The 13,830-nt window shown below is 35.4% G+C and overlaps 1 protein-coding gene across 1 annotated transcript in view; it reads right to left on the bottom strand.

Moving 5' to 3' along the window:
- Positions 1–13,830, bottom strand: part of vps8 (VPS8 subunit of CORVET complex) — a 142,663-nt gene that overhangs the window by 61,352 nt on the left and 67,481 nt on the right. The window contains exons 33-35 of the mRNA XM_067404337.1: positions 11,483–11,572; positions 8,741–8,787; positions 753–903 (exon numbers count right to left, since the gene is read on the bottom strand). Of these exons, the coding sequence (XP_067260438.1) occupies positions 753–903; positions 8,741–8,787; positions 11,483–11,572 (288 nt within the window). The remainder of the gene's footprint in view (positions 1–752; positions 904–8,740; positions 8,788–11,482; positions 11,573–13,830) is intronic.

The following is a 13,830-nucleotide window of genomic DNA, read 5'->3' as shown; positions in this document are numbered from 1 at the left end:
TTTTCAATATGTGCTGTCAAAACTCATGTGAGTTTCTCTAAATTACAACATTTGTGAGTACTCATATTAGCTCTGTTCCCAAAGTGTGTAAAGCTGCCCTTGGAGTCATAACTGGGCGCTGCCAATGGATGCAGAGTACTGAAAAGTACTGATGGAAAAATACCACACCTATTTTATCCAATTAATGTGTGTGCTATGTATTGTTTGTGCTTATTAACTTTGTCTTTAGCTTATCAATAAGCTAAAACTCTGGGAATCAACTGTGAGCCTTAGTCAAGTCTCACTTCACTTGAGGATTGCTAATTGTGTGGGGTATGTGTGTGTGTTATTAATGGAGTGCTGCTCATAAAGAGTGTTCCAAATATGTCACTATCAGTAGGAGCAGATGCTATTTGCTGAATTTTTCAGATTTTAGTGGAATGTGTTACATTGGGTTTTTTTTGGTAGCTGAAAGCATTAACAAATTACCCCAAATATATAATAAACAAGTAAAAGCGTTTTGTAAATGGATGGATGAAAACATTCAAGGTAAAGGGGATTTGGGAAGCTTTGAGAATTAAAGACTTCTTAATTCTCCGAAAATCTGCAGCATTCATTGCACACAGATTCTACGGTTGTACTTACGAATTTGCTTTTCATTTAGGATGCTGACTTAAAAAAAAATAGCACTTACATGAAAGCAGAAGACCTCTAGGCAGCTCACTAGTCTTTGCAACAGTCTATGTGTATGTGTGAGAAGGGTTGATTTATACCTGGATGGCCTCCTCCAGTCTGTAGTCCTGAGAGATCTTAAGGAAGGTGGTGACCTGCTGAGGACTGAACTGGCACAGTAGATCGACTAACAACTCATGAAGATCTGAGCCCAATCTTAGGACAGTCTGTGGATTCGAACCCTCTCTGGAGCTGTTACAGAAAGAGAAAACCATACAGTAAATCACCTGGAATAAACCTAGAAACCATCCCAAAACACTGAAGAAAAAAAATATTTTTAAATAATCATGATGTCATGTTGCAAAATGGTCGTACATTTGATTCAATAGACTACAGCTTTAAGCACCACTTTCCAGATGTACTTCTACACACAGAACATAAGAGCAGACTGCTCAAGGCAACGGCTCTCATAAAAACCTTCAACAGACCTTCAAAGCCAGCTTCTTCTTATTGATGTTTAAGACTACTGGCTTAAATGTGCTGAGAACAAGATCAACAGCCAGACCAAACCAAGGACAAACAGACCTTAAAGACTAAAGCATGAACATACTACCAACTACAGAGAAGAGGAGAGGAGAGAGAGCAGAGTCTTTCATTTGTAAGGCATATAACTTACTGGCCTTACCCATAATTCAAATTAACTATAATAGCATTTTATTCAATATATAAATAATATAGAGTAGAGCTTTATTGTCATTGTAAGCAATGAAATTACACACCCATTCAAAAGTTTGGGATAAGTAACTTTTTTTTTTTTTAAAGACTTATCCTCTGCTGACCAAGGCTGCTATAACCTTTTAATATAATTTATAAGGTTATATTATTATATTTTAAGGTTATATTATAACCTTATTATTATTATTATTATTATTATTATTATAACTTGCAGTTTCAGTGATTTTTTGACAAAGTCGCCTTGCCATAATAATTGCCATAACCATCTAATCTACACAGACCTTAATATATGGCTTAGTTATGAGATGATCAACAATATTTGCTTCACCTATGACTGGTATTATATATATATATTATATAATATATATATATATATAATATAATATATATATATAATATATAATAATATACATAGCTGTATATATATATATATACAGCTATGGAAAAAATTAAGAGACCACTTAACATTGATTTCTTAACTTGGAGTGGTCTCTTAATTTTTTCCATAGCTGTAATAATATATATATATATATATATATATATATATATATATATATATATATATATATATACACACACACACACACACACACACACACACACACACACACACACACACACACACACACACACACATTTGTTTTTGTGAATTGTGGGGACTTTCCATAGGCCGCAATGCATTTTATACTGTACAAACCGTACTTTCTATCCCCCTACCCCACCCCTAACCCGAAACCTAACCATCACAGGAAACTGCACACCTTTATTTTCTCACAAAAACATAATTTAGTATTTTTATTAATTAATTTACATTGTGGGGACCGGTGGCTGGTCCCCATGATGTAGGTGAACTCAGGTTTAGATTACATCGTGGGGACATTTGGTCCCCACAATGTAATATAAACAAAAGCACACACACACACACACCTACACACACCTACAAACCTCACTCTTAATATACGTCATTTGTGCATCTCCCTTCTTGATCCCCCCCAAGCACCCCCCCTCCCCTCCATTTCTCTTTCTCTCCCAATCAAGTTGTCATGTAGAGTGGTTTTCTCAGAGCTCAATCATAGCCAAGCTCTCAAATCAAAGCCCAATCAGCCACCATCAGCTCCTGCTGTATGAGGCATGTGACATAACACATTCTCTTCACATGTGAGATGTACTGCTCTAGTCTGGTATGACACTATCTTAAAACTTAAAAAAAGCTGGTGAGAATGAAAGATGACATTTTTAAAGTGTATGAAGTGGTAAAAATCAAAGAACATAAAAATGATGCATTCTGAAAATACAGTTGAATTAGGACAAAACAAAGCAGCATACACATCTAGTTTCTGGCAGGTGTTTTCTTATGAAAGCGACAGTGAATGCAGTTTGTTTTTGTAAATACTACAGCACATATCTGTACTATAGATTAAAAGAATAGATATATATAAAAAAAAAAAAAAAATCCGTCATCGTTTCATCACCCTAATGTTGTTCCAAATATGCATGACTTTCTTTCTTATGTGGAACACAAGAGAAGATATTTTCAAGAATGTTTATGACCATACAATACAGGACAAAATCACAGATTTTTTTTTATTTTTTTATCTTGTTTGTATTCCACAGAAGCAAAAATCCATAAAGGTTTGGAATAATATGAGGGTGAGTAAACGGTGACAGAACTTCATTGTGGGGGAGCTATCTCTTTAAGGGAGAATGGGGTAAGATGTGTCAGTGGGTGCCACCCTTAAAGTAGTCATGGTCAGAATTATCCTTTTTGAGCAAAAATCTACTCAACCAAATCAATCCAATCATGATTGATTGAATCCCACATAAAGATGTTACAATTACGCATGGAAGAGAACATGTGTCTATATTGCACGGTGGGGAGGAAAGTTTGAATGGCCAAAGACTCTTCAAAGATCACATCTAAAGAACTGCAGAAATTAGTTTGAGTCTTGTGGTCAGAAAAAGAAATCTGATCTGCTCTGATCTAAAATCAAATCTTCACATACATGGCATCATGGATTCTATCAAATACCAATACCCAAACTTTTGAACTGTAGTGTATAATGCTACAGAAGCTTTGTATTTCAGATAAATGCTGTTCTTTTGAACTTTCTATTCATCAAGGAATCCTGAAAAAAAAAAAAAAAAAAGTACACAACTGTTTTCAACATTGAAAATAATCATAAATGTTTATTGAGCAGCAAATCATCATATTACAATGATTTCTGAAGGATCATGTGACACTGAAGACTGGAGTAACGATGCTGAAAATTCAGCTTTGCATCACAGGAATAAATTACTTTGTAAAATATATTTAAATAGTACACAGTTATTTTAAATTGTAATCATATTTCACAATATTACGTTTTTTTACTGTATTTTTTATTAAATAAATGTAGCCTTGGTGAGCAGACGAAACTTCTTTTAAAAACATTAAAAATCTTATAATATATATAAAACCTGACCACTTCTGCTAGAAATCTTATAATGGACCATGGTTTGATCTTCCATCAGGACAAAGATCCAAAACAAATCAGAAATCAACAAAAAAATGGGTCACTGAGCACAAATTGAAGCTTCTGCCATGGCCATTCCAGTTCCCCGACCTGAACCCTATAGAAAATGAGTGAGGTGAACAGAAGAGGACAGTGTATCGAGATGGACTTGGGAATTGAAGGAAGTGGAGGTATTCTCTACAGAGGAATGGTTTCTGATCTCTGTTGATGACTGTTATCTTGGCAAAAGGAAGTTGAAAAAAGTATTAAATAAAATAAATAAAAGTATTAAATAAAAGGGTTCTATTAATTGTGGCCAACATGTATTGGAGAAAAACATTTACTTCATAAAGATTTTAAATTGTTGTACTTCAATGAATAGGTAGATTTTTGTGATTTATATTAATAAAAGATCAAAAAGATTAACAATGCAGATATATTTTCATTGGCTTCTTTAATTATACTTACCAAGGGTGCCAATAATTCTGACCATGACTGTAGGAAACTGTGCATATTTTTGTCACTGTGCATTTTTTTTTACAAAGTAAATTTTGTACATGGCCTTTAAAATATATATTTTCCATGTGTAATTATATATATATAATACATGTTGGTGAATTGCCAATAAATAAAACAGTGTCATAAATTAAATCAAATGTTTTTAACCATTTTAAAAATGTAAATCATTCACATATTGTCCTTTATTTAACTGAAGTCATATTTTTCTAAGGCTGTATTATACAGATGCTTTCTTCAATTTACAATTGATAGATTATTAGTTTTATCTCAGTCTAATTTTGCCTAGAGGAATAAACCTTAAATTAAAAGTGGCACAGCATATGTCATTCTCCTGGAAGTGTTACATTTAAACTTTCTGCCAGAAGGTACGGTCACAGATTATACTTTTATTTTTTATGGTGAAGTCTGTAGTGTGTCCTTATCACTACTTTTAGTCCCAGAGTGCCTGCATCAGGAAATTAGGTCTTAATTTGTCACAGAGCCTCACCTCGGACAACAGAGTTCATTTAGGATAGTTTGTATAAATAGAGATGGGTAGTTTCTAAGGACAGAAGGATCAAGAGGAGAAACGTGCTTTGAGGCCTGGCCTGAGAGGAGACAGCAGTCACATAGGGAGGACACGACAAATTCAGATTTTTTTTCCACAGATGCCCCTGAGGTGCCATATGTCCTATAAAGGTCACCGTAGGTCAGCTAAGGCAAAAACACAGTTGTAGCTCTGAGGGTCTGCCATGCTGCAGAAATGAGCAAGCATTGATGTGTGGCTGTGTCTGAAACTAAAGCAGATGTAAATTGGGGTGAATATGTAACAATAAAATCTAAAATGTATGCCTTTTCAGCACTGTGTATTCTGACACCTTTGTATCAGAACCAGCATTACTTCTTGAGCTACAGTAGCTCGTCTGTTAAATCAGACCACACGGGCTAGCCTTCGCTCCCCAAGAGCATCAGTGAGCCTTGGCCACACATGACCCTGTCGCCGGTTCACCACTGTTCCTTCCTTGGACCACTTTTGATGGATACTGACCACTGCAGACCGGGAACACCCCACAAGAGCTGCAGTTTTGGAGATGCTCTGATCTGTCGTCTAGCCATAACAATTTGGCCCTTGTCAAACTCACTCAAATCCTTACGCTTACCCATTTATCCTGCTTCTAACACATCAACTTTAAGGACAAAATGTTCACTTGCTGCCTAATATATCCCACCAACTAACAGGTGAAGTGATGAAGAGATAATCAGTGTTATTCTATATAAATGCCTCATTCATTCATTCATTCATTCATTCATTCATTCATTCATTCATTCATTCATTCATTCATTCATTCATTCATTCATTCATTCATTCATTCATTCATTGATTCATTCTTCACTTCACCTGTCAGTGGTCATGATGTTATTCCTGATCTGTTTGAATGTATAATATATATATACATAATATATATATATATATATTATATATAATATATATATATATATATATTATATATAAAACACTAAAAGTAAATTCAGTTGCTTAAAATGCTACAAATAAATTTAGGCATCATATCATGTACAGCAGTGTTTCTCACTGCTCTGCACATTTTTTATGTATCCCTTATTTAACGCACCTGATTCAGATCATCAGCTCATTAGGAGAGAGCTCCATGAACTGAACTGAGTGTGTCAGATACGAGAAACATACAAAATGTGCAGAGCAGTGGGCCCTGAGGACTGGAGTTGAGAACCACTGATAAACAGTATATAAAAAAAAAAAATTGATACTCACATTTTCAGCAAAAATTACTTATAAAAATATGGGACATGAGCATGTACAATTAACTCTCTAATATCAGTCACTGTGGTACAGATATATTGTGTGAAATACTGTACGTAAGGATATATCTTTAATATTGTTGTCTCCATATACTGTACGTATAGGATAGGTCTATGGGATTTTTCTACAAATTTTATCGTCCAACAGGTGAAAATTATAAGAATGATAGCGGAAAATTTATTTTCAAATTAAAACCTAATCAGATTTTTCCACCTTTCATCCAATCAGAAAATCTCACAGATACATACTGCCATTATTTGCCCGTCAACATCAGTTCAGCAGTGAAAAGACTACTGTGCTGTCAGTTTGCCCTCCTTTCTGTTTTTAACTGAAGGCAGTCAACAGCAGCATGTACAAAAATCACTACAGATACTGATCTTAATCCTTGAGACCAGTTTGTCACAGGCAGAAGAAGAAAGACACAAGCTAAAATGTGGGGGCCGGGCGTAACGGACTCCAGGACAATAAAAAGGGTACAAGAAATAAAATACTTGGTCAAGAGAAATGTATGTGTGGGAGAGGTCATTTGAGAAAAGAGATAAAGGAACAATGTTTGAGACAGAGATAGATGATGACAGAGATGGCTGTTATTTTGACATAGACTCCAGCTAAAATAACTGGAGCTGTTCACCAATAAATGCATTTACTTATGCAATTTTGTAGTAGGATTCATATTTATGACATAATAGACAGTGCAGGTCTATTTAGCAACATTTACACTGCAAGGCCTAAAGATCCTATATTTTGAATCATTACTGCATGGCACATATATTTGACATCCCTAGTGCTCTGAAACTTTTTGGAAAGGTATTTTCAATAAGTATGTTTAAATGCAAAGTATGATTTAATTCATACTGAAACGATAACACCCAGATACACAACAGTGTGGTGTGCTGTCTTGGTCACATTGCGGCACTCCACACACTATGGGAACAAAACTGATAAATGTATGATTTTTTATCATCATGTTTGTGGTCTCTCACATTTTGAAAATCTGGTAAGATTTTAAAAATCTTTTAGGGCGTACTCACACTAGGCACAGTTGCCTTGTACCGCGCACTGCCGCAATTTTCCCCTCTCTCCACTCCACTGTACTCACACTGCACTTAATGTTTCAGGCTGGAGCATGCTTTCATCATGTACATGCAACTTTTTGTTTTGAAGAAAGCAGGAAGAAAAGCACTTTTGCTAATAGAGAGCCTAATAGAGTTATCACAGTGATTTTCACTTGATTGTGCTGCATGTATTCAAGGTCTAGAGTATCAAGATCTTCATTTGTCTTCCGAAGAGGAACGTAAGTCTTACGGGTTTTGAACGACATGAGAGTAGGGCTGGGGCGATATATCGAATGCTTTTGTCACGCGCATTTCGTCAGTAAAGCCGGTTCCCTGATTGCCGCTAAATCGCCATCACCTGCTTTCAAATGAAGCGGCATTTAATAGACAGAGCCGTAGTTCACTGATAAGCCACGCAATATCGTGTTCAATATCGATATGAATCGCCGTCGATATTGAACGCGATATTGCGTGGCTTATCAGTGAACTACGGCTCTGTCTATTAAATGCCGCTTCATTTGAAAGCAGGTGATGGCGATTTAGCGGCAATCAGGGAACCGGCTTTACTGACGAAATGCGCGTGACAAAAGCATTCGATATATCGCCCAGCCCTACATGAGAGTAAATATTGACAGAATTTTCATTCTGGGGTGAACTAACCCTTTAATTTTATGAAGCAGCAAGAATACTTTTTGTGTGCAAAAACAAACCAAAAATAACTTTATTCAACAATTTTTCCTCTTCCCTGTCAGTCTCCTATGCAGTTGACGCAGTGAACACAGTGCAGAGCTTCCGTGTTTACGTCCGAATGCTGGCTTGGTCGAACCGCTGTAGTCACGTTGACCATGTTAACAATGTTTTTACTACGTCTCTGGACCTTGAATGTGGTAATTTCGTTGCTTTCTATGGGATATAAAAAAACCTCCCAGATTTTATCAAAAATATTTTAATTTGTGTTCCGAAGATGAACATGGTCTTACAGGTTTGGAATGACATGAGGGTGAGTACTTAAAGGGTTAGTTCACCCAAAAATGAAAATTATGTCATTAATGACTCATGTCATTCCAAACCCGTAAGATCTCCGTTCTTTACTTCTCATATGTCTCTAATAAACTGTTGTAAGGACAAAAAATATATAGTTTAAGCTCATTTAAAAATATATACTTTAGTTTAAAAATGCAAACTACAAAGTTTAATGGCCGTTAAACAATATTTATAGCCAATAAATGTTGTAGTTCACCTGCCATTTGCAGGTGAGGCAAGGATGGTAAGGAAATAAAAAGAGAATGAATGCTAAAAGGTGATAGTGTTTCTCCATTTGCCTTGGAGAGATATCTATGATGTGTGACACTTTAACTGCACACCATCACAATATTACAAAAAAAAAAAAAAAAATGACAGAGAGTAGATAAGTAAAATGAAACAAAACTGCAGAAGAGAGACAGTGTCACAAAGGGTACTGCTATTATTACCTGGGGTCCAGGAGGCACTTCAGAAACTGGAACACCAAATAGTCATCCTGCAGACACAGAACACAAAGAGCTCAACATCAAAATATGATTCACTTTCAAATGGATTGCAGTCATGCAGAAGCACAGCCTTGGAATCTTGTATCAATATATTGCAAATACTGTTCATTTGCTTCAAATACTACACAAGAGGGTTTACTATAGTACAGGCAGATGAAGCCATATACGTCTTACAGATGAAACGTTTGAAATGAGATATCGTGCACATCAGACATTTTAGTGTCCAAGCATGCACTACAAAAATCAAGCTTGTGGCCTTTGATGTTTCATCCTTCAACAAGAAGTCACAGATTGCAGTGCATCTCTGTTGCAGACACTGCTGCCATGTAGGGCAAGCACATGTAAGACTCTAGTTGTAATGGGCACATGTAAGACTAGTTAGAAGTTGCATACATTTGAATTATGAGCAGTCTTAAAGAGTGTATGTGTAAGTGTAGCCTAAGCAGTTTATGCAACTGGCCAAACATTCCAAAGGTGTAACAATTTCAGTACCATAGCAAAAACTGTTGGAACTATTTCACTATTTTATTTGAAAATAAAAATATTAATTAAATTCAATGAGTTTATTTTTTATGATGATAATAATTATAAGAAAATAATACATTTAAACAGCATGTAGCCTTCACATGTTTATAAGTAAACATTGTTTATAAAAAGATCAAGCGAAAAATTTGTAATAAAACGAAGGTTAAAGAAACGCATTCACATTACACAGAACAAGTGGCAGGTCTATTAGTTTGCATTTACTTAATGCACAGCTATTTTGACATACAGTATCAGATGTTTTGTCCCATCTGTTGCTATGGGTATATCACCATCAAACATTGCAATTTCAGATTCAAATCACACATTTAAATACAGTTGTAAATGGAGAAAATTTGCAGTGTAGTGAGCAGCATGAAAAACAAAACCTTTATTTAAGTTGGTTGGTTATAAACAGATTTATAATCACTCCCTTTATAATCACTGACGCTGTCTATTCACTGCTTGCTTACTGAGATCTACACTCCTGCGAAAACTCTGTCTACACTGCACTCTCTTATTTGAATCATGCTTACACATTGTTGGTAATAATGTAAGGATTCACAAGCATGCAGAACTCTAAAGTGTGTGGTGAAAAATCTCTGGTGTTGAATAAATTCTGACTAACTTAACTTCGATTGGCCATTGCGATCACATGCTCAAAAGATAAGTCTGTGATTGGCTACAATGATCAATGCTTCAAAAACACATTGTAAAAAGACACACAGAGCGTTTACACAGATACACAGAGGAGCTTTTGAAAGCAGCAGGTACCGAGAACTCATATACCCAGAACTCTGTACTACAGGAAATGCTGGTATCGTCACATTTTTAAAATTTCAGTACCGACTTGGTACCAAAGATCCAGTACTTTTGACAGCTCTAGCTATGAGACTAAGTTTGTGTGAGAATACATTGCAGCTACTCTGTGTGATTGGCTTAAACAGAGAAAATCTGTTTACAATAACATGGAATTTGGAGCCACACCAGCTCATCAAGTGGAGCAGATTAAACATTTCATCATACCTTCAATAAAGCATTTTCCTTTTAGCAGTAAGTGTAAGAGTTACTTTTGTTGTAGGCTAGTTCATCTGAGATAACTGGAAAGTTTGAAAGCAGAACATCAGTTTCATCTCCAAAAACATAAAATGTTTAACCCTGAGCATGTCATGGATCTGGCCTATGTGATTAAAAATCTGCTCAGTTTTACCATTATTATTCTTGTCATCGTCATTTCCATCACTTTGCCAAATTCTCCAGACTTTAATGAACTACAAATCATTAAAACAGCATTAATGTTATTCTCACACTAGTCTTTGACTGTGGAAAAAAAAAAAAAACCTTAACACTTAAAACCCTCATTCCCCTCGTATCTTCTTCTCATCGGCACATATGTTTGCACAAGCAAGCTTTTCAATTAGCACCTTTCTGACAGTGTGCGAGAGATAACGCAAACCCAATTACACACAGCACTGCAGATAGAGCCTAATCCATTTACTGACACACACACGTCAGCCTCAGGGGGGCCTCTTCTCTCTCACAGACATTCACTGACACTATCTTAGGATGAGTGAATAGGAGCTGATACAATGCACATAAACATTAACACACACAACAAAGGGGAATCAAACACACAATACAACACTGACAGAAACCTTTAGAAATGTTTTTCTTAACAGTCCAGTCTGTCGAAAGAAAAATTGTGTGTGTACGTGATAGAGTGCATTATATTGTAACTGAAAGTAAATGCAATCAGAAAACAGTATAAGGCAGATTCTAACCTTCATTTCAATGTGTCTGGAACATGTGTGCTAAAGGGATAGTGGAGTTTTTAGTATATATTTTTTGGCCTTATTTCAGTGACTTAAGTTTTTTGCTTTTTCAATAACCACGCATAAACGTTATTCCTTCAAAAACACAAACATGTACATACTGTACATGTTTCTCACATATTATGGTAGCCTAGTTTGTGATGAATACAGTGTAATGACACTTTTTTCTATTAATATGTTTATGTACAACTGAAAAAAGCACAAATGTCAGGGCCATGTCAAAATTTCTGCAAGGCCCCAAATCAGCCTCAGACTCCAGAGGGTTAAACACTCCCATGAAGCCAATGTCAAGTCAACATAGAGACCTCTGACATACAGCAATGTTGCATACCTGCAGAGATGTGATGATGGACTGCACCTCATCTGCAAAGTGCACTGCCACCAGCTCTGCTGTCTTAGCAGAGTTAATGCTAACCAAATCCTGCAACAGAAAAACAATTAGAAGAACCAATGAGAATTCATAAAATCAGGTTTCACCAGAGTAATCTTTACAGTATAGTGGGGTCCAAACTAGTGAAAAAACATCCTTTTTTTAATAAATTCTTCTTTGTTACAAATAATTAGGGCTGTCGATTTAATGCGTTAACTTTATTAATTAGTTCTGAGGAAAAACAACGTTAAAATTATTAGCACATTTAACGCACTTGCCCTGCCCCTGACCTACGTAGCTTATCTTACATTTCATAAAGTTGATTGGTGACGAACATGAGGCAGGGCAACAACTCACTGCATGATATAGCCTATAGAATAAAGTTAGAATGCCCCAAAAATTCAAGATATCTGGGAAAAAATGTCCCTGTATGAGTTGTTGTCTCATATTTATATCATGATATAGTTAAGCAATATAAATAAAAAGCAGTGCTGTTTTTGCACGAGTGTAAATGTGCAAATTTTACTTGAAAATAAAATAATTAAATTCAATGTTTATTTATACAAATGTGATATTTATACAAATATTGATTTTATGCAACAGTTTAATAAATAAGAAGTTAAAGGTCCCGTTCTTCGTGATCCCATGTTTCAAACTTTAGTTAGTGTGTAATGTTGTTGTTAGAGTATAAATAAAATCTGTAAAATTTTAAAGCTCAAAGTTCAATGCCAAACGAGATATTTTATTTAACAGAAGTCGCCTACATCGAACGGCCAGTTTGGACTACATCCCTCTACTTCCTTCTTTAATGACGTCACTAAAACAGTTTTTTGACTAACCTCCGCCCACAGGAATACACAAAAAAGGGGCGTGGTCTTGTTGCGCTCCCACGGAGAAGAGCAAGAGTTGCGTTTGTAGAGTGCGTTTGTCACCATGTCTTCGAAACGGTGTTATTTTCATCCCGCAGTCCAATCACTGTACTTAGAGATCAATGGCTACAATTTATGTTTAACTCGGTTCCCGAAAATTATAATTGTGGTATCCTTACTGTAATAGTTAATGTTGGACTGCAGTGCACATAATGGCCACAAGAGGGGACTATGTTTATGTACATGGCTGTTTTCCGTATGAGGTACTCTTCTGAGTGAGTGCTAACGTTGTACATTTTCTGTCGCTGCTTGTGGAAATTAAAGAGTTCAGTTTCTCGGGAATTATTGTCTTTTGTGTTCATTCGGCACAACACCACAATAATCCACATGTAAAACTATGTGCAGCACACGTTATGGTAAGAGGCGTGACCTTTCCGGGCAAGGAGCGCTAAGCTGCTGTCGAATCACAACACAGGAACCGCTGGCACAATCAGAACTCGTTACGTATTTCTGAAGGAGGGACTTCATAGAACAAGGAAGTCATCAGCCCGTTTTTATGACAAGTAAAGTAAATTATGTAAATTATGTGAAAAATACTGTGTTTTTTTACACGCGAAACATGAACATGTTATATTGCACACTATAAACAAAATCAAATCTTCAAAAAAACACGAAAAACGGGACCTTTAAAATATTTAGACACAATATTGTCTGCTTCTGCTCAATTTTGCCCAGGAAAATATTACCTATAAAGCCAGAGCAGAACTATTGTTGTGCGTCTCCGAACAAAACACAGCGGTATTTCTTTTCTGAATGAATCAGTTTTTTGAGTGAATGAATCGGGGGAACCAATGATACATATATGATATGATCAACAACTCATTCATAAAGAGACATTTACTATTTCTGAATGAATCAGCTATTTGAACCAAAATATTCAAAATCAAAATATTTCATATTTCCATATTAAAAAAAAACGAAACAATTAAAGGTATACTTCACCCAAAAATTTAAATTATGTCATCATTTTCTCATCGTCATGGCCATTGAAGCCTAAAAGTTTGTGCAATAAATTCTATGTTGAATCAAATTTTTAAAAAAAAATCTAAATTTTTTTTCTATTTTTTGTAATGTCTATTTAATGCTATTTTGATCATAGCACCACAATAAATGATCTTTTGTGGTAATTTCTCAGCCAAATTTGATGTGTGATTAATTTAAGATAAGATTAATTAATCGCCACATTGCGTAATTAAAATTTTAATTACTTGACAGCCTTACAAATAATATTATTGCCATAATAATTTAATTGTCTTTTTGATATGTTGCTTTATCCCTGCAACGCCTCAACAGCCTGTTGTACCATGATTGATATACTCACATTTTAACATGATTTTTCTAAAACATGATGCATCAATAATCAAATGAAACTAATTTGCT

The sequence above is a fragment of the Chanodichthys erythropterus genome, chromosome 12 (assembly GCF_024489055.1).
Source record: "Chanodichthys erythropterus isolate Z2021 chromosome 12, ASM2448905v1, whole genome shotgun sequence".
In the NCBI taxonomy this organism is placed as follows: Eukaryota; Metazoa; Chordata; class Actinopteri; order Cypriniformes; family Xenocyprididae; genus Chanodichthys; species Chanodichthys erythropterus.
Note: the sequence above shows the minus strand (reverse complement) of the source record. Positions and strands in the feature narration are given on the sequence as shown.